At 44.7% G+C, this 19,896-nt stretch overlaps 1 protein-coding gene across 14 annotated transcripts in view; it reads left to right on the top strand.

Annotated features, from left to right (window-relative positions):
• CACNA1D (calcium voltage-gated channel subunit alpha1 D) overlaps positions 1–19,896 on the top strand; it is a 296,472-nt gene that overhangs the window by 145,048 nt on the left and 131,528 nt on the right. For 11 of the 14 annotated variants that reach the window (XM_013052920.2, XM_045078797.1, XM_004738203.3 and 8 more), the window contains exons 5-8: positions 5,356–5,498; positions 9,920–10,072; positions 10,588–10,784; positions 17,834–17,937. In XM_013052920.2, the coding sequence (XP_012908374.1) occupies positions 5,356–5,498; positions 9,920–10,072; positions 10,588–10,784; positions 17,834–17,937 (597 nt within the window). Of the gene's footprint in view, positions 1–5,355; positions 5,499–9,919; positions 10,073–10,587; positions 10,785–17,179; positions 17,284–17,833; positions 17,938–19,896 lie in introns of all 14 variants that reach the window. The other 3 variants (XM_013052914.2, XM_004738204.3, XM_004738202.3) reach the window with 1 other exon arrangement.

Genomic DNA, 19,896 nt, shown 5'->3' with positions numbered 1-19,896 from the left:
ATGTGAAAACTAATCTAAAGAAAGGTAGAGTGGCAATATTAGTCCAAAAAAGTAGAGTTCAGAACAAGGAATATTATCAAAGATATAAATATTTCCTAGTGATGAAAGAATTCTTTCATGAAGAAGATGTAATAATTATATAATATTATATATTAATTATATAATTGTATAATTATAATATACAATTATCTAATATAATAATACATTTAACATATATATAATTATATACATAATATATATTATGTAATTTTCATATCAAATATGTAATTATAATTATATATAATTATTTATATATAATATATAAAATATAATTAATATACATTATATATATTATATATAATATATATAATTAAAATACAGAACTTCAGAATACACCAAGCTTCAAAATACACCAAGCAAACCTGGAAAGAACTGAAGAAAAGAATCTATTATTCTTATTCAAATCTATTATTGTAGTTTTACATTTCAATACTTCTCTCATGAGTATTGATAGAACATCTAGAAAGAAAATCACCAAGTATATAGGGTATTTGACCAATACTGCCTAACTTGACTTAATTGGTATTTTTAGAACACTCGGGACCAGCACATTCTTTTCGCATGCACATACATGTAGCATTGACCAAGAACTATTCTGGGTCATAAAATAAGTTTTAGTGAATTTAAGAGTATTAAAGTCATCAAAATTATGAATTCTGAATGAATTTAGCAATGTTTCTGGATAGAAGATCAGTGCTAGAACATGTGAATTTCTATATGCTAGTCATGAACAATTGGGAAATGAAATGAAATTTTAAAGACATTATTTACTATAGCATCAAAAAGCATAAATATTTAAAGATAAATAGCACACCACAAATGACTAAACTTTGCTGAGAGCAATTAAAGAATACCTAAGTAAATGGAATGATGTGCCATGTTCATGGATTGGATGGCTCAGTTATTCTTAGGATATCAGTTGTTCTCAAACTGAGCTATAGATTGAATCCTAATCTAAATCCCAGGAAGATTGCTCTAGAGATTGACAGTTTATTCAAAAACTTATATGGAGGGCACCTGGCTGGCTCAGTGGGTTAATGCCTCTGCCTTCAGCTCAGGTCATGATCTCAGGGTTCTGGGATGGAGCCCTGCATCGGGCTCTCTGCTCAGCAGGGTGCCTGCTCCCCCCTGCCGCCTACTTGTGATCTCTGTCAAATAAATAAAATCTTTAAAAAAAAAACTTATATGGAAATTAGGCTGTAGATTAGCTGAAGAAATATTTAAGAACAAAGCTGGAGCCTGATCTTAAGGCTTACTATAAAGCTACAGTAGTCAAGACTACTGTATGATGTTGGCATAAGAAGTAGACTTAAATAACAATGGAACATAATTAGGGATTCTAGAACTAGACCTATATGTATATAATCAATTTATTTTAGACAAAGTTGCCTTGTTTTAAGTGGGTTGAATTTGTTTCAGTGGGTTGAATTATAAGTTGTAGTACTAAATTGTAGTCCATTTTTAACAAATTGTACTGGAACAACTATTTATCCATATGAAAAAAAAAAGATGATCTTTATTCTTACCTTATAATATACACAAATATTGCCTTAAAATGGATCATAGACCTTTGTGTGAAAGCTGGAACTATATAATGTCTAGGGGAAGAGCTTTATGATCTTGGGAAAGGCAGAGCTGTGTTTTTTTGTTTGTTTGTTTGTTTGTTTGTTTGTTTTTTAAGGATCCAAAAAGCACCAGCCATAAAAGAAATAATTGAAATTTTGGAGCTTACCAAAATTTAAAATTTTTCTTCAAAAGATAGTGTAAAGAAAATAAAAAATTAAGGCACAGGTTAGGAAAAATATTCACAATACAGATAAATGACAAAGGACTTGTATTCAGAATATATGAAGAATTCTTATTACCCCTTAGTAAGAAGACAACCTAGTATATAAATGGACAAAAGATTCGAACAGATCTTCACAAAAGAGGATATGTAAATGGTTAACAGGCACCTGAAAAGATGTTCAACATCATTATAAATTAGAGAAGTGAAAATTAAAATCCCAGTGATATACTACATACCCACTAGCATTACTAAATATGGAAAGACTGACAGTACTAAATCTTAGCCAAGATATGGAGCAACTGGAACTCTCATACACTGCTTGTAGAAACAGAAAATGGTGTAGTCACTGTGGAAGAGTTTGCCAGCTTCTTACCATGTTAATCATACTCTAACCACAGGACCATATTACTCTTAGTTACTTACCAAGATAAATGAAAACACATGCTCACAGAGAGTTTATTCATAATGGAGAAAAACTGGAAATGACCCCGATATCACCTAACAGGTGAATGGATAGATTCATTGTGGTATATTCATACAATGGAATATCCCAACAATAAAAAGAAATGAACTGTGGATAGATGTAACAACTTTGAGAAGTCTCAAAAATGTGGTGAGCAAAAGAAGTTAAAAGAAGAACTTGTGTTGTATGATTTCATTTGTTAAAGATTCTGGAAAAGGAAAAAAAACAACCCATAGTGATAGACATCCAATCAGTGGATACCAAAGGCTGAGCCGAGAGGGAGATAATTGCACAGAGCTCTTAAAGAACTGGGAGATGGTGCAAATGTTCTCGATCTTGACTGTGGTGTTTGCACTTGGACTTCTACATTTGTTAAAATGCCTCTCATTGTACATTTTAAAAAGATAATATTTTATCATATATAAGTTGAGCTGTAATAAGGTTGACTTAAAAAGTGAAAAAATCACCTAGGAAACGAAAATAGGAATGGACTCATTGGCCTTTCTCATTAAATATGAAGAACTTGAGAAGATTATTTTTTTAATCCAAAATATGCACTAAATTATAGTCAAAGAGCGGAAGAAAAATTTAAAAAAGAAAAGTTATTAGGCCTTCATGTGAATCAAATTTCTACTCACTAAAGTTTCCAACTGCAGGCTGTATCTCAATCCAGTGGATTTTCCATTCCAAGCCAACTGTGACCTATTGCTTTTGTCAAGATTCCCAATAACAGAGACATTAAGGAAGTAACTGATACTTCTGAAATGTTAACGGTAATAGTGTGACCACATGAGGACTCAATGTGTCTACCAGAGCTGATGGTGTTCCCTGAATAGGAAAGTTTACTCCACTCACTTAATGTTTCAGTCAACATACATTTCAGGCTCACCACTTCAACTTTTGTGAAGAAGAACATGGGGCGCTCATGCTAGGGCTTCCAACTTGAGTCCGTTCAAGTAGCTCCTTGCCTTTTTCCTCTGCATTGGGGTAAACTTTATAACATTCTAGGATCAAACACTTTCTCTTCATGTCCTGAACTCTCCAGGTGTGTGGTCCTTTTTCTTGTTGGGGGTGGTGGGCCTGAGTGGTGAAGGGAGTAGAATCACAGAATATTAGACTGGGAAGGGCAGGGCTCTGGATCCTTTCATCCAGTTTTCTCCTTTTACAGAGGGGGAAACTGAGGCCTAGAGGAGGAGAGGAACTTTCCTAAAGCCTCCTAACTCTTAGGAATGGAAGCCAGCCCCAGCCCCTTCCACCCCTGGCTATCTGGAGAAGGCTACCAGCTTCCCTCTCTGGCTCAGGTTCCTCTGTAATGGGAGAGAGACATCATTCACCTGTTTTCAAGGGCATTGCTGAAGAACAAAGGGGTAAAAGGACCATGAAGTGCGCACTGTAAAACACAGACACTTGAAAGTGATCTTCATTCACCACCTGCATAAATTACTTTCCTAACCCTTTGGGATGAAAATTCCTGTGGCTGCCACATTTCAGAAGAGTTTGAGGTTTTTCTTTCTTCCTTGTTCTTTGTTTTTGTGAAGCTATGAACTTGTTTTGGAGGGGAGACTTTTAACTGGAGCCTTGCTGCAGGGGTTTACAGTAATTAAAAAAAAAAAAAAAAACGATTCTAATGAGAGAAACCAGTCATAAATTTGATCTGTTTCCCCAGTCATAACTAGAGAGAGCCCACCATCTGAAGGTCGGAAAGGATAGAGGTTTGATTTATCCCTCCCCGCGGGTGCCACCCCCTCTGCCCCCACCTAGGTTCACTGCTAATTGCTACAGTGTTGTTAAAACACATGTCTGGTCTTTAAGGGCCCCAGAATGATAGGACTATGCCTGATCAGGACTGTAATCAGACCACCCTGTATTTTATGGACTTCGTGTCTTGGCGGTCCAGAGGAATGCCAGTGAGGGCAGAGTTTCTGCTTCAGCTCCTAATTAAACTTCAGAAACCTTTTCTTTGTTGCTGGGCCAGTCATCCCCACAATCTGATTGGCCAGAGTTGATTCTATTTGAAATGGGCAAATTTAGATTTATTCTGAAAAACAAGCAATAATTCCAAAGAGTAAATGTTTATTTGAAAGAGCAAAAGTAACTGTCAAGTGAGCAGATTGTCTGAAAATAGCTTTATCCAAAAAACCTTTGGAGAGTAGGAAAAAATGTGTCGTGGCTGCCAGATACAATATTAGACACATTTCAAAAGAGAAAATGATGATATTAATCCCTTACCTTGGGTTACTGCTTTTGGCCTTTGCAGAACTCCTCAGTATCTGTGATTTATATCATTCCTTGAACATCCCTGTGTGGGTAGAGGGCTGTGTGTGTGTGTGTGTGTGAGAGAGAGAGAGAGAGAAATCTTGATTAAGATTTGAGACTTTGAAGTCAATGTTCACTCACCCATTCATTTACTCCTCAGATATTTCTCGAGCATCTTCTGTGTTGAGTTCTAGGCACTAGGCTTGAACAGACTAAACAGCAAATGAACTACACAGACTAAAAGTCCCTGCTCTCATGGGACCTGGATCCTGAGAGGGCCAACCCATCTGGATTCATACATTAGTTCTACACTAATAGTGTGACCGTGGGCAAGTTACTTGTTCTCATCAAGTGTGTTTCCTCACATGTAGATAATAAGAATCTCTACTGCATCATACTTTCTAAGGACTGGGATGGTCCATTTAAAGTGTTCGGCACATAGCAAATGTGTGTATAGAAGGTGGCCGCCATGTTGGTTTTCCTGGCGACTTCTGTTCCAGGGAATCCACCTATGGTGATTGGCTCCCTGGTGAGTCTCCTCTTCACTGGGACCGGACTTGCTCAGGGATGCTCTGTTGGCAGGAAAACAGCTGAGATCGGTCCTTGTCCTTGGTCATGTCAGAGGTAGGGGGTGGCTTTTGGGATTCACAGCCTGATTTGTGCCTTTGCCCTGCTTCCCCTTTGCATAGGCAGCAGCCCCACAGAATTAGTCCTTGTGCAGAAATAACTACTACTATTATCCTCCTGGGTTCCTTCCCTGGGTGACAGCCTCTAATGTTTCTTCCTTTCTTCTTTTTTTTTTTTTCAGATTGTTTAGTGTAATTCTGGAACAATTAACCAAAGAAACAGAAGGCGGTAACCACTCCAGTGGCAAGTCAGGAGGCTTCGACGTCAAAGCCCTCCGCGCCTTTCGGGTGTTACGACCACTTCGACTAGTATCAGGAGTGCCCAGTAAGCACGTCTTGTTTCCTAAAGCCAGGAGTTGGTTGACTTGGTTTTACTTCTGGGTGGGGCTCAGGATCCGGGAGCGGAGGGCTGTCAGGTGAGTTGCCAAGGGCCACCCAGACGACCCCGGAGGACTTCACGGCTCATAGCACACTTCTGCTTGTGTGGTCCCTTTGGACCCCGTGAGGGCCCTGAGAAGGCGCTGGGAGTGATTGTCGTCTTCCCGATTTTGTGGGAGAATCTCCTCTTACAGAGACACTGAGCGAGCGGTGACACAAGGCCTTGAGGCCAGGCCTCCTGATTCCAAGCTACTTTCCCTTCTTGGACACCTCGCGGCCACCACCGCCTCCTGCTCCCAGGCCGGCCTCTCTGAAAGTGGTGGCTTATGCAGAAACACCAAGTGAGGGGGTTGGAGGGCTCCCAACAGACTGGCTTTCTTCAGCGTGAGCAGCAACAGGGGGCTGGACTCTTGGAACATCTGCTTAGCATGTCTGGCTCTGGGGGAAGAGGTGGATGCTTCCGGGTCCTCCCTGCATGTTAGGGGAGGGTTGGACCTGCTTGCATGTGGTTTGGAGGACCGAACGAGATGATGCGCAAGAGCCCCCACAGCACGAGGTCTGAAGCATAGAGGTGGCCCTTCATGGTGAGGGATGCTGTTTTCCTCCACGAGGCTGTGATACTTCTGTGTGCCAGACCCTAGTTTGCTTTTTGCTTCAGACATCTGGGCCAGGTTGAGTGCTGCCCAAGCTGGGACAGAAGCTGTCTGTGCTCTGGCCTGTAGCTTTAAGGTGCTTCTGTTCCCCTAAGGACCATGGAGTGTGCTTCACTGGCCTCTGTCCCTGATGGGACAGCCCTGGTGGGGACTTGAGGGTAGAAATCTTAGCACCTCTCCAAGGGCTGTGGTGACAGCTGCCTCCTCCAGCTGGAGGAAGGATACGGGACCATAGGGTGTGCCTGTTTTCACGACTCATAAAGCCATCAAAAGAGCACAGATCATGTTATTTTCGCCTCTCCAGGAGTTCTTCATGAAATTTTATTAAACCTGTTGGCACTCGGGACACACCAAAAATTCTCTGGAAAAAAAAAAAAAAAGGTTTCCAAATTTAACATTTTAAAATGTAGGAAGTGGTGTTTTATGTGTACTTGTTTTTCCAGATGGTTCATTTATTTTCATTGAAAAAGATCAGCACAAGTCAAAACCACAGAGCTGTCTGGAAGCAATTGAGAAAAATAGAAATACCTTGGAAATGACTGGTTTTGTTATGTGGAACATGATGAAATGCGAAGTCCAACGCGCAAGCCTGTTCTATCAGATTTAATTGTTATAGCCTAATCTAATGTCAAAGTAACCACGACAGCCTTTGTCCCCCCCCCCCCCTCCCAAGAGCAAAGGACAGCCTGTTTGCAGCGCCTGTTGTAAGGGATGAGCGGGTACTATGGCTTCGTACGTGCAGGTCTGGTCGGGGAAGCTTCCTGAACTCACAGATCATTGCGATGGCTTCCCTGTTGCGTGAGGTTTTCTCGAAATGGCTAGGTTAGGGTGCTCTTCGGGACAGGTTTTTTTTTTTTTTTTTTTAAATTAAGATTTTATTTATTTGACAGAGATCACTTGGTTTTACTTCTGGGTGGGGAAGCAGGCTCCCCGCTGAGCAGAGAGCCCGATTCGGGGCTTGATCCCAGGAGAGATCTAGAGATCATGACCTGAGCCGAAGACAGAGGCTTAACCCACTGAGCCACCCAGGCGCCCCCAGAACAGGTTTTAAACCAATTTCTTCCTTTTCTCCCTTGTACCGTGATGGAGCTCTCTCGCATCACACGTTCCCAGAGGTCAGCAGGGAGAAATAGGGACCTGAGTCCAGTTGAGGACTTTTCAGCCCACAGTTATTATTAATTCCCCTCGTAGAGAACACCCACGTCTCTCATCAGCCCCAACTGGGCCAGGGGTTCTGGGTCATGATGTTTTCCGTGCTGGTTGGCAACTGGGGTCTAGTGATGTATTACTAAGAACGCTGAAATTGTTAAAAATGCCAGGGAAGGTGTGACAGTTTACACTTAAACCTGGGAATTGTCTTGTGCCTTCCCCAGAGCATTCAGACTTCCGTAGAAGACACGATTCTGGGCGGGTCTGTGAATACATATTCATTCGTTGGGAGGTAACTGTGTATTGTAAAAGAGAGTGCCCCAGACGTTTGTGGAGTTCTTAACCACCCACACTCAGATGATGAATATGTCCCGGAGTCCTGGACCATCAGATGGGAAAGAACCCTACAGACCTTCCGTGGGCATCATCTCTTAGACGAGGAAGCCAAGGGCTGTGGAGGGCTAGCAGCTGGTGCAGATTCTCACAGCCAGTGGCTGGCCGAGTGAGGATAGACACACGCTGTCCTGGTTCCTGGCCTAGTTGTCTTTCCCTTCCACACCACCATCTCCGGAGCTAGAGTCCCTGGAGCTCTACTGTCCACGCTGAAAACGCACCAAGGAGCCTAATGTCAGGAAAGTCTACACCTCCACATTAAGATACACCCCGTTGGCTCATAAATTTGGCCAATCTGAAATACAGTAGATACAATGAATGAAGGAACATGTTCATGAAACACACAGCACACTACCATGGAATTTCCAAAGAATTTAGAATGAATACTAGAAGAGAAATCACCAAATGGGGATTTTTGAATGGCCCATCCTTGTCTTGAAACACAAAACCAAAACATTAGAGTACATTAGAGCAGTTACTTCTTTTCCTCTAATGTCTGATACAAAAGGGGAAAATGTCAAAAACCATCCTTGGAATCTTTTTCTTTTTCTTTTTTTTTTCCCCTAAAACCAATTGAACGTTTAAATATCTGAAGGTGATACGTAGGATTTGGGTAGTAATGAGGGTCTTGGAAAAGACGGGCTCTTCCTGAGTCTGAAACCTCTTCCCGGTTTTCCCTCCCCACCGCCTGCCTCTCTTTCCATGAGCTTGCCATCACCGTCGACTCTCGTCACTGTAGTCAATGACTATTCTCTCGGCTCGGTGTGCTCTGACTTCTTTCTTACTCCTAGTGTCTCGCTGCTCACACGCCTTCCTTCTTTGAGTATGTGTTGGGGGAATGAGAAGATACTGTAGAAGAGTGGTGTGAAGGAGGAGAGATGGCAGGGAGCGAGAAGGGAAGTCGGGGAAGGACGGGAGAGCAGGAACAGCGCAGAGCCGCAGCTGCGCTCCCCGGCTGGGGGAAGAGCATGGATGCTCCACCAGGAGTCCGGAAGCCTGGCCGCGCTGCGGGTTCCGGTTTCTTTGCGACCCTCGGTCTGCAGCCTCTGCCCACCTGCTTCTCACCTCAGTGTTGCCTCACCGACCCTCTCTGCATGGTCTTACTCCTAACATCCCTCCCTATGGCCCTGAGTGTTGCTCTTTACAGGACTTCTGGGTGTCCGTGCTCCAACCTTGGCTCTCAAGTCTACATCCCAGCTGTGTGACACCTCCCTCTTGATGCTGGGCCTGTGATCAGACTGGCCTGGTACAGAGCGGCTCTTGTCTCTCTTCCCTCCCTTGTTCCAGGGGGAGCCAACTTCGTACAGGCTTGTTTGGGTTAGGCACGGGGTTTTGCTGATGGGACTCAAGTCCAGCCTTGTAATCCGAATTTAATACCCAGAGCTACCTTCCTGCAATCTGCTTTTCTTTCCTGATCTTCTCTGCACCGTGTGACCACCAACCAAGGCTCATGGGCACCCGGTCTGCAGTGCCTAGCTCACCTCCGTGCTTCTGGTACTCTTGCCTCTGGCTGGAGTGGCCCCTCTCCCAGGCCCACCTGTGCAAATCCATCTTCTTCTACCTTGAGGCCTTGGCGAGAGGGAGCTGCTGCCCAGTCCTCTTCCTTATCAGAATTGATGTCTTTCGTCCACCCCTCTTTAATTTTCCCTGTTCAACTATAGCGTCTGTGTGCTACCCTAGGGCCATTTGTGTGTAAATCAGAATTACATGCAATTTACCTTCTAGAACATACCCTCTTTGAGAGAAGGCACTTTATGTAACACCTCGTCATACTCCCCAAAGCGCTGAACTTTCTACTTTCCACGTAGCAGCTGTTCAAGGAACTTGGTTGAATGGAGGAGCGAACATGTGAATGAATCATGTGACCCTGACCTTGGCCAGTCCAATCGCTCTCTGAGCCTTGGTCTTTCCATCTGTTGAGGGACGCAGTTGGATTAGATGGTCTTTTAGGTTCCTTTTTATCTTCTCTCACATCCAGGTTTCATGTTAATTTAATGTTAAATATTTCTTTGAATTTTACTACTGTGTGTTACGTGGAGCAGGCATCAAGGCATCAGGAATTTTATGTATATTTATATATGTGCGTGTACATGTAGATCTTTGTGTGTATATGTGTGTGTGTGTATCCTTGAAGCATCTCCGTGACTCACAGACTTATTTCTCTCTCTCCTAGGTTTACAAGTTGTCCTGAACTCCATTATAAAAGCCATGGTTCCCCTCCTTCACATAGCCCTTTTGGTATTATTTGTAATCATAATCTATGCTATTATAGGATTGGAACTTTTTATTGGAAAAATGCACAAAACATGTTTTTTTGCTGACACGGGTGAGTAAGGAAAACAGTAGCAACTTACCTTTAAAAAAAAAAAAAAAAGTTAATTTTTCTTCCCAAAATAACTTCTTTGGTTTTGGGAAAATCTAAAACAAAATGGGAGGGAGGGAGGTGGAAGCCAAATATACCAGTAAAACCAGTAAGAACCAGCCAGTTTTCAGCGTGAATTGTGTTCAGAGTAAATCAGGAGTTTTATCTCCTTTTCTATTCTGATTTCCTATGTAATGCATCCTGGCAAATGAGATGAGATGTCCCCAGTAGTAGAACATGAATGGAATCACCACCATTGTTCTGTAGGGTCAGGGCAGAGGAGAGAGCCATGGACTCGAGAGCATATGCCATGGGGGCAGGGGTCTTTGAAGTGGACCTTGAGGGTCGGGGGGGAGGCATAGCATAGCAGAGCTGGGAGGCAGGTGTTCCAGGCTCTGCAAGGGCACTCAGCTTCCCCTGACTTTGGGTTCCCTGGTGTTCATGTCTGGAGTGGTGACTCCCACGTACTCTATTTGCAGATATCCTAGCCGAAGAGGACCCAGCTCCGTGTGCGTTCTCAGGGAATGGACGCCAGTGTGCCGCCAATGGCACGGAGTGTAGGAGTGGCTGGGTTGGCCCAAACGGAGGCATCACCAACTTTGATAACTTTGCCTTTGCCATGCTCACCGTGTTTCAGTGCATCACCATGGAGGGCTGGACAGACGTGCTCTACTGGGTAAGCAGCTGGAGGACAGTGTGTGTGGAATGTTCTTTTTTTGGATAAGAGTGTTCCATTCGTTAGAGTGAAAAGAAACCCTGGCAGTCCTTTCTTGGGAAGGGAAGCAGACCCTCTCCTCACTCAGTGAAACTCCTCTTTCTTCCTCAGGGCCCTAGTTTCTATTCCAGAAAGCCACTGTGTAATGTTGGCTGCCTCACTCCCCAGTACTGCCTGGGGACTTGCTGCAGAGTATGCCCACGAGTCCTAGCTTTCGAGGAACTCCCAAAGTCAGGGCTGTTCTAGATTAAACTCTTAGAGAGCCAGGGGTTATTTTCCAGGTTAAGAGGCTCCTGGACTTCCATGAGTTTTGTTTTTTCATTTTTTTTAAACATAAAGGTAGGTTCTCTGCCAGATCCTAAACAGAAGATAGGGAAAGTAAATTGGATCCCTTTTAGGCTTTCCATGAACTTAGTATAACTTTCAGGTCAAAATGGATTTTTCCCTTATTATAATTATTTCCCTTTTGCATCTTCAGCATTTCCCTAAATCAGCCCAGCGAGAGCCCCTACCTCTCTCTTCCTTTCTCTTTGGAGCTCTAGAAGTCTGGCAGAGAGGGTGGGAAAGGCACATAGGATTTCCAGGGCTGGTGGACCCATCCAACCAGCTATGAAAACAGATGCCCTTTCTATGGCTGAGGTCTGGGTCTTCTTGTTCCTGACAGAGCCAGAAGGGTTTGCTGTAAATGAAGAACTGTAGTATTTTAACAACTATTTCCCAGAGCTGAGTTTGTTTGTTTTCTCATTTATTTGGTAGAATTTGAAAAAGCTCACAGAAGCTTAGAAAGTAATTTCCATTGCACAGATTGTGGGGGAAAACAGCTGACATGCAGATTTTGAGCCTAAACCCAAGTTCAAATGGGATTAATCAGGATCCCAATAATGACTTGTTAAAAGGCAATTAGTAATAAAGTACTTCTTGAATGGGCAGTCTTTAGTTAGAAACTGAGCAGTAGCTTCTGGCAGTATCTAAATTTTAGACCATAAATGGGGTTCCATCTTCCTTTACAACTTCAGAGAACCTGACGCATGATGGTTATAAATAGGTTTTTGCTTCCCTTCCCCAGTGTGCACTATGCTTACAGGGTTGTAGAAGTTCTTATATAGTCACTGTTAGGCAAAGAAGATATGTTTTTATTTGCTTCCCCACAGCGTTAGTTTAGTTGTGTAGAAAGTTTTGAGTATCACCAACATGTATCTCGTTTCTCTCTCTTCCCTTCCTTTTTCTTACCATCCTATGAAAGAAAGTGTGTGTGTGTGTGTCTGTATGTATGTGGGTGTGCATGTCTGTTTTTTATATCCATAAGATAATGCCTTTCATAAAGAGGAAGAAGGAGGGAAATTGTATCGGATGAGCTAGGATCATGGCCATGGCAAGGCGACCTTCAAATTAGATAAAGGGTTCATTGTCAGCATTATCTTCAAAGATGCAAATCCTAGTTAGATTACTTGAGGTCTCAATCCCACTCTTGCCTGGAAGTTTCTGATACATAGAAAAGATTCCTCCAAATAGCACAAACTTTGAGCTCTGCCCCCTCCCCACCAAATGGGACAGAAACAATATTTTGATTTAAAAAAAAATCTGTGACTCCTCTCAGCTCTGCTGTTCTCTCTGTTGTCAGAGTGAATTGTCCACTGCTGATCAAACGTGCCTGACTAATACACAATTTTATACTTTGTTAATTCTGGCACATGGGTTCTCACACGACAATTTTCCTGTTGTCAAGCAAGCAAGAACTGTGGGTATGTGATTAAAGGAGAGAAAACTCCATGCACCCATAAACAAAAGTTCTCATTGCTTTTTCCTCAGAACATTTAAGTATCACCTAGGATTGTATCATTATTATCTCTAGTGTTAATATGACAATCACAGAGTTAATAATTTGACAATATAATAATTATATTCTGGGTGAATTACAGGGCATCTTTATTCTGATGGAGATTCTCAAGAAATTTATCAACGTTTTCCCAGTCTATATCCCTTTCTTAGAAAGCCTGGGATTTTGTGTAGAGAAACCACTATCCCTAGGATCCTATAGCTAGGGACTTGGGTTCTTGATCTAGAACAGGGATCTATAGACCTATAAGGGGCCAGATAGTAACTATATTTGGCCTTGCAGACCATAATATATTTGTAACAATGACACCGTTCTGCCTTCTGTCTCCCCATGTGACTCAGAAGCGGGTACAGATAACACATAAACAAATGGTTGTGGCTCTGTTCAATTAAAATTTCATTTCTGGACACTGAACTTTGAACTTTGTAGAACATTTATGTGTCTTAAAAGAGTCTTTTGATTCCCCTCCCAACTATTCAAAAATGAAAGAGCTATTTTTAGCTCAAGGGCTGTGCAAAGGCAGGTGATGGGCTAGGATTGGCTCACAGGTCATAGTTTGGTGACCCCTCCTCCAGAATGGAACCCAGCACTCTTTCCTTGGGGGTCTCCACTGTCAGAGGTTTGTGAATCATTCTAGAATGCAAGAGGGCAGCTGAGTGATCTCCCATACAGTTCACAAAGATCTTATCCTCTGAAACACATCAGGTTGTTTTTAATTATGTGTTGATTACATTTAACTCATCAGGGAGATAGACAAGAGCCAAGACACCAAACATTCTTAATATTTAATGGGCCATGGTCAGGTGGAAGATACACAGCTGTGTTCCAGAACAGACCTCCCTTGACCAGCGTAGTTCCTGGCACAGAGCAGGTGCTCAGCAAACACTGGTTATTCCTGCTCTTCCTGGTATAATCCCCTTGCCTCAGTGTAGAGGGGCCATGTTTGGATATCAATTTTTTTTTAAGATTTATTTGACAAATTTATTTGACAGAGACACAGCAAGAGAAGGAACACAAAGAGGAGGAGTGAGAGAGGGAGAAGCAGACTTCACACTGAGCAGGGAGCCCAATGCAGGGCTCAGTCCTAGGACCGTGGGGTCATGACCTGAGCTGAAGGGGGACGCTTAATGACTGAGCCACCCAGGTGCCCCAAAATATCAATTTTTCGTACAACTAGAATATAAAGGGAACATCTTGAGAGAGAACTAAGGAGATTAGTTTGTAGATATTGATTGAGAGTGAGTTTCTCAATCCTTTAGGTGTTTGTATATGGCTGACAGAGTCTTTGCCAGGGATTACTTCCCATCTTGTCAAGATTACATTCAGTCAGTCAGTGTTCTCAAGCTCACTGATGCCTGACTCTCAAGAATTTCTTGCAAAGAGACGGCTGGGTCTTGAGAAAAAGGCGGGTGGGTCTAATATGCAGGAAGACATACTTAGAACACTTTGGATATGTGGGAGTGGGATTAACCATTTCTGGTGGGGGGAAGGGGTCCTTCTACAACTCTTTTATAAGCACTCCATAAGCATAATTACACTGTCATCTGACCCACACTTATTTGTTGTCTACGGAGGCAGCAGGGTGTAGGGCAGGGGAAGAGCATGAAGGCTGGATAGGGCTGAGTGCGTAACCTTGGGTAGGTCATCACAGCTCTCTGGGCTTTAATTTTCTTGTCTGCAGGATGCACAGTTAGACTCCATGATCCAATTCTTCAATTCAGAGGAAATTTTTTTAACGGTAGGAAATTAAAAGAGGGTGGTTTTAGGAGAGTGCTACCATATGTAAATCACCCATGACCTTTTGCTTTTGCACCAAGCTCTTTCCTCCGAGAACACACCTCTGGAGGGGCGGGCTGCCAGACTCCAGCAGGAAGTTCTCATGGTCAAACTGACCACCTGGGTAATTCCTCTCTTGTTGGCTGAGGGCATCCCTTTCTCTTATTCCTTCCTTAAGGGGAGCCACCACCAGTATACCAGGTTCCCAGTAGTGTTTTCACCACTTAGGGGGAAAAAAAGCCTTAGGTTGGTCTTTAATTGGAGATAAGATTGTGCATCTCAGCCTTTGAAACAAAGGGAAAAACATAAACTAAAAAGAATCTTGTTTTCTAGGCACCAGGTGACCCCATATGATGACTTTGATGTGAATCTTTTAAGAATGAGTCTAAACTGAAATCCTTCAGCTCATGCTGAGTTTTCCCTTGTTGATAAACCTGTGCAGACAAAACCTCCAGCAGAGTCTCTATTGTCATTTGTGTATTTTGGGGAATAGCTTGCTAGTTCTGACTCGTCCTGTGTATATGGTAAGGTCCGAGAAATGCTAGCCTCTTGAGAAGAGACGTGGGTTGAGAAGATTGAGTTTTGGAGGAAGACTGGCCCTTGGAGCTTCAGTTTTGTTTGTCTTCCCCCACCTTCTGGAGAGTTCGAGACCACCTTCCCTGGCCTTCCCTCCAGCCCCCAGCTGTCATTCCAGTTGGTATTTCTGCTCCAAGTAAATGCAAGTCTGTCCAACACCTACTCGTAAGATGTTAAAAGCTTCTTTAATTAAAAAAAAAAAAAGTGCCCTCCTAAGTGTAACAGACCGCCGTTCCTAGAACATTCACTGGAACAGCAAACGGAGATCTGACTGAGCATGGGTAAAGCAGTAGGCCTGGCCGCTGACCAGCCCTCTTTCACCTCATCCCAGCCAGCCGACAGCTGGCGCCAGCCCTCCCAGGGCGGGCCTCCAGCGCCCGAGGTGTACAAGAGGGAGGTCTCCTGATGAGAGTCCCGGACTTTGCCCTTCTTCCCTCGCCTCACAAGCATGCTCTCCCCTTTTGCCTGCACTGCTCCAACCCAGAGGAAACAGGCTCAGGGAGGTCTCCGTGGAAGGTCCGGACTCCAGGTGGGGCTCCGGCCACCACGCCGGGCAGCCTGGTTCCTCTGCTCCACACACGGCTTTTTAAAATAAGTTTAGCGGTGTCGTGGCTTTGGAAGAATTACCCTCTGCCTTCCTGCTGAAATTAGTTTATCCAGCTGAATTAGATCAACAATTGCAGCCACGGCCCGGGTTCATTCATTACTCTAATTGCCAATGTGAGATGTGCAGACTGATAGGAGTTCTATTAAGCACATCAATTTTCATGTGGCCAAACAGGTGTTTCATAAGGGATTTAATGCCCTCTCCCTAGACTTCAGCAACAGATGTTAGGTCTTTTTTTCTTTCTTTTTTTTTTTTTTTTAAATGTTCTCTTTTCCTGTTTGGCTTCTGCATGAGGCAAACATAGTGAAACGCATGCACTTCATTCTGCAAAGCTAAAGCTAAAATCAGGAGACAGGTAAAATGGGAGAAAATCCCATGCTTCGAGGTCGAAGGGGCTTGCACCTGCAAGGCAAGAACCATGACTCTCACAGACCACATACAGTTCTGTTGGGCAAGATTCTGGGTGCTCAGCAACGTCAGGCCTGCGGTCTTTCATTCTGTCCCTGGACTGGTCCTGAACACCTCCTTCCTGGGAGAAGTGTTTGCCTAATTTAACACAGACCTGTGCTGCTGGAAAGTTCCATCTCCAGCCATGAACCTTGAAGCACCTGTTTGCTCCTGCATGAGAGCTATTCATGACCAAACCTCCCTGATGAGGGTCTGCCACGGAGTCCACCTCTGACTGGGATACTCAAGATTGTTCCAGAAGTAGTGGCACAGGTTTTCTCCGGACTAGCCCTCTTTCACCTCATCCCGGTCAGCTCACAGCTAAAGCCAGCTCTCCTAGGGTGGGTTGTCTATGTCAAAGGTAGGTGTGGGGGATAAGCATGTCTTTCTTTTTCCTGGTCCTTCCTTGGGTGCAGTTGGCAAAAATCTCATTCCCCAAAGCATCTTTGAGTGTATGTCAGCTAGTCGACTTCTGAACACTTTCCTCTTTGTGTTCATTGAGCCGTGCATGCCCTCACGGAAGGTAGATAATCTAGCTTTTGGGTGGGTTAGGTTTCTTTGGATAGGCTGACTCCCAATAGAAATTTATTATTTTAAGATTTTTTTTCTTTTTTTAGAGTCAGGTGTTACAAGTTTGTCTCTCAGACTCTCTAAGACTTTTCCACCATCACAAATTTTTAAAGCAGAAAGTTCTAACAACTTGGGTAGACTAGGAAATACTTCCCAGCTAAGCACTAGCTTAGAAGAGCTCGACCAAGATCTGTTCTGAAAATCCATGATCCAAGACTGTTTCCAGTGAGAAAGAGCCAGATCCCAGCTGATTTCCATGCCTATGTCAAAGTCTGCTATTATTTGCCCTGAAAGCTTTGATGACTCTACCTGGGCGTGTGTGCACGTGTGTGTGCGCGTGCGTGTATGTGTGTGTGTGTGTGTGTGTGTGTGTGTGTGTGTGTTGGGACTATATAATGAATGTGCCTTGGCTACTGTTGTCTCTGATCCAAATCTAAGCAAATGTTTAATTCAATGTATAGAATGCTGTCTCTAACGTGACCGTCTCTCTTTATTAGATCCTCTTTTTAACCCACTCCTATGAGACCATCTTATTTCTTGCAGATGAATGATGCTATGGGATTTGAATTGCCCTGGGTGTATTTTGTCAGTCTCGTCATCTTTGGGTCATTTTTCGTACTAAATCTTGTACTTGGTGTATTGAGCGGGTAAGCTACACCTCTTTCATCTTGAAAGCGGAGTCCTAAGGGCATTTGCCAAGACCACACAGGTTTTGCTAGGTGGGGGCGGCCTGGTGGGTGCTGGACACGTCCTGTGTCCCCTGAGATGCTTTCTCTCCTGCCGAGGCTTCCCGAACCGAGATGCTTCCTGGAACCTCACCAGCCTTGACTGAAAGAAAGCTGTGGAACGGTTATCGACCAGAAACTAATCAGCGCTGTTGCTTGGGATTTAAATAGATTTCATTGTTTGCCCTTTTTGTCTGTCCTAAAATGAGATACAATTATAATTGCTTTATTGGTCTGGATCCCAATATGCAGATTAATTGGTACGAAACAGTAGGCTAAACGAGCTGGTCCTGGCCGACTCCAGCAGCAGCACTTGTCCTTACCCGAAGACAAAAAGGAATGGTCCTGGGTGGGTCCCTGTCCTCAGAGCAGAAGTGTTCCCTCAAAGCCCTGAGTGGTCCGGCAGCTGCCCCTGGGACTCTGCTCTTTAGTAAATGGATAACTGATAACTGGTCTCCTTACATTTTTACAGGTAAATGATGCGATAGGATGGGAATGGCCATGGGTGTATTTTGTTAGTCTGATCATCCTTGGCTCATTTTTCGTCCTTAACCTGGTTCTTGGTGTCCTTAGTGGGTAAGCAGTCAGATGTGTGTTGCACAGTCCATTGCTGCCTCGGGTGGGGCAGCTCCGCGCGTCCCCCAGCTGCGCCCTGCGGCTTCTCTGCATGCGTGTGGACTCTGACATCCCTTCTCTGTGTTGCTTTTGGATTGAACTGTGATTCTCTCTGCCTGTACCTTGTCTGTGAGACTCCATGTTTCTGATGCTTGCCACATGTTATTAATCTCACGAAAGCGTGTCCCTGCAGCCGGGCTCATGTGCAGAAGCCCATGTGCAGAAGCGGATTACAAGGGACTGAAAGGAGTCCCAGCCTTGGTGACTCCCCCCACCCCCACCCAGGAAAGGGCCTTATGTCTTTTGTGCCTGTGTTCCCATCAGTATATAACCTGGCCTTTTTGAGTTACCCACAACCTATCACGAATATATCCAGGGCGTTTCAGATGTTATTGAGAAGGAGGAATGAACCTCGATTACCGCATAAGTCCTGAACAATTTCAGAATCTTAAATCCTTCAAGTCATTTATTTGCTTGGTTTTTTGCTGCTGTCACTGTGTGAATTGTCCCTCTAATTCATGATTAGTCTTCGCTTGTGGAATCCCTAATGCAGAGGAATGAGCAGCTTTTGCATACACACTTCCTGTGGCCTTAGGGTCCTCCTCACTTAGTCACCGTATTTGAAATGTCAGTGGGCTGCCGCTACTCCTTGGATGACCTCGTCCCCCCACCCATAGAGAGGACTCTCCGTGGAGAGTGGAGGCTGACTCAGGAAGGGGTTCCTGGTGTTTCTGGGCTCTGCCTGGCCTGTGCCCAGGGATGCCATCCCAAGCCCCTGGGGTAGCTCTGTATCCTCACCTCCCACAGACACCCAGAAAGAAGGGCACCCTGAGGAGGAAGAAGGGGCTCTCTGGGCTCTCCCAGAAGCTGCTATGAAACTTAGCCAGTGTTGGAAAGCAGGGGCCCCATCTCCCCAGAGGAGGCTTTGTCACGCACCCGGCTCACACTTCCTCAGGAAGTACTGGTGGGACCCTTGATTCCAGGTGATCAAATTCTCACCCCTTTATCTTCCTCTTTCCAAGTGTGTGTCTCAGGGTGGGGGCGAGTGGCCGCCTTCACGGACTGCCGAGTCGGCGGGGCGCCCTGTATCGCCCTTGACCCAACAGGGTCTTCTCCAGAGCAGAGAGCACAGCAACTTGTCCACCCTCTAAACTGCCCTGCCTGTCATCAGGCGGTAATATATTTGCAGTTCTCCTTGACCGAATATGGTCCATTTCACACCATGGACTGTGCATCTCAGGAAGCCCCTCCCTAGAGCCCAGGCCCCCAGGGAGGGGGCAGGGCCGGGCTGAGAGTGTGACTGCATTCCCCCCTCCTCCACCACCACCACAAGCCCCCACCCACAGAGGACCGACTCTGCAAGGCCCCGCGTCAAAGTCTTGGCACTTGGAAGGTGCCTTCAGGCCCATGAAGCTCTTTGGCCGTAGGGTAGTGTCGGGCTGTTACCGGTGGACTTGATCCCTGGGGAGACAGCCTGCTGCCTCTTTTGCCTCAGGAACGGCCCGCACGAGGTTCACAGCAACGCTGGCGTTCATTCCTTGGCGCCCCGTGTCTCCTAAGTTCCACCAAACTGACTGAGGCCATGGAAACTGCTAATTTTAACAGTGCCAGTGACATGCCTTATCTCCAAGCTTCCCAGAGCAGGAGCCACCGCCCGGGCATATGATGAAGCAGCTGGAGACCGGGGAAAGGAAAAGGTGGGCGGAGGGGGGCTCCTTATCAGAACGGCCGGCATTAAATGTGGGCCCCCCATGGAGGCTGACAACAAGGAACACCCCTGTGGGACAGCCCGTTTGCTGGGATCTATTTTAGGGACAGTAATAAGTAATTTTGAAACCTTTTGGTATCAGAACAAAAGTAGATCCGTTCTGAGGGAGACTGCAATGGCGTGGCCGGCGCCAGGCCAGAGAACAGAGGTGC

This window comes from Mustela putorius, unplaced genomic scaffold (genome assembly GCF_011764305.1).
Source record: "Mustela putorius furo isolate JIRA1106 unplaced genomic scaffold, ASM1176430v1.1 tig00000095_pilon_pilon_pilon, whole genome shotgun sequence".
In the NCBI taxonomy this organism is placed as follows: domain Eukaryota; kingdom Metazoa; phylum Chordata; class Mammalia; order Carnivora; family Mustelidae; genus Mustela; species Mustela putorius.
The sequence above is the reverse complement of the archived record's forward strand: the minus strand, read 5'-3'. Positions and strand labels throughout refer to the sequence as shown.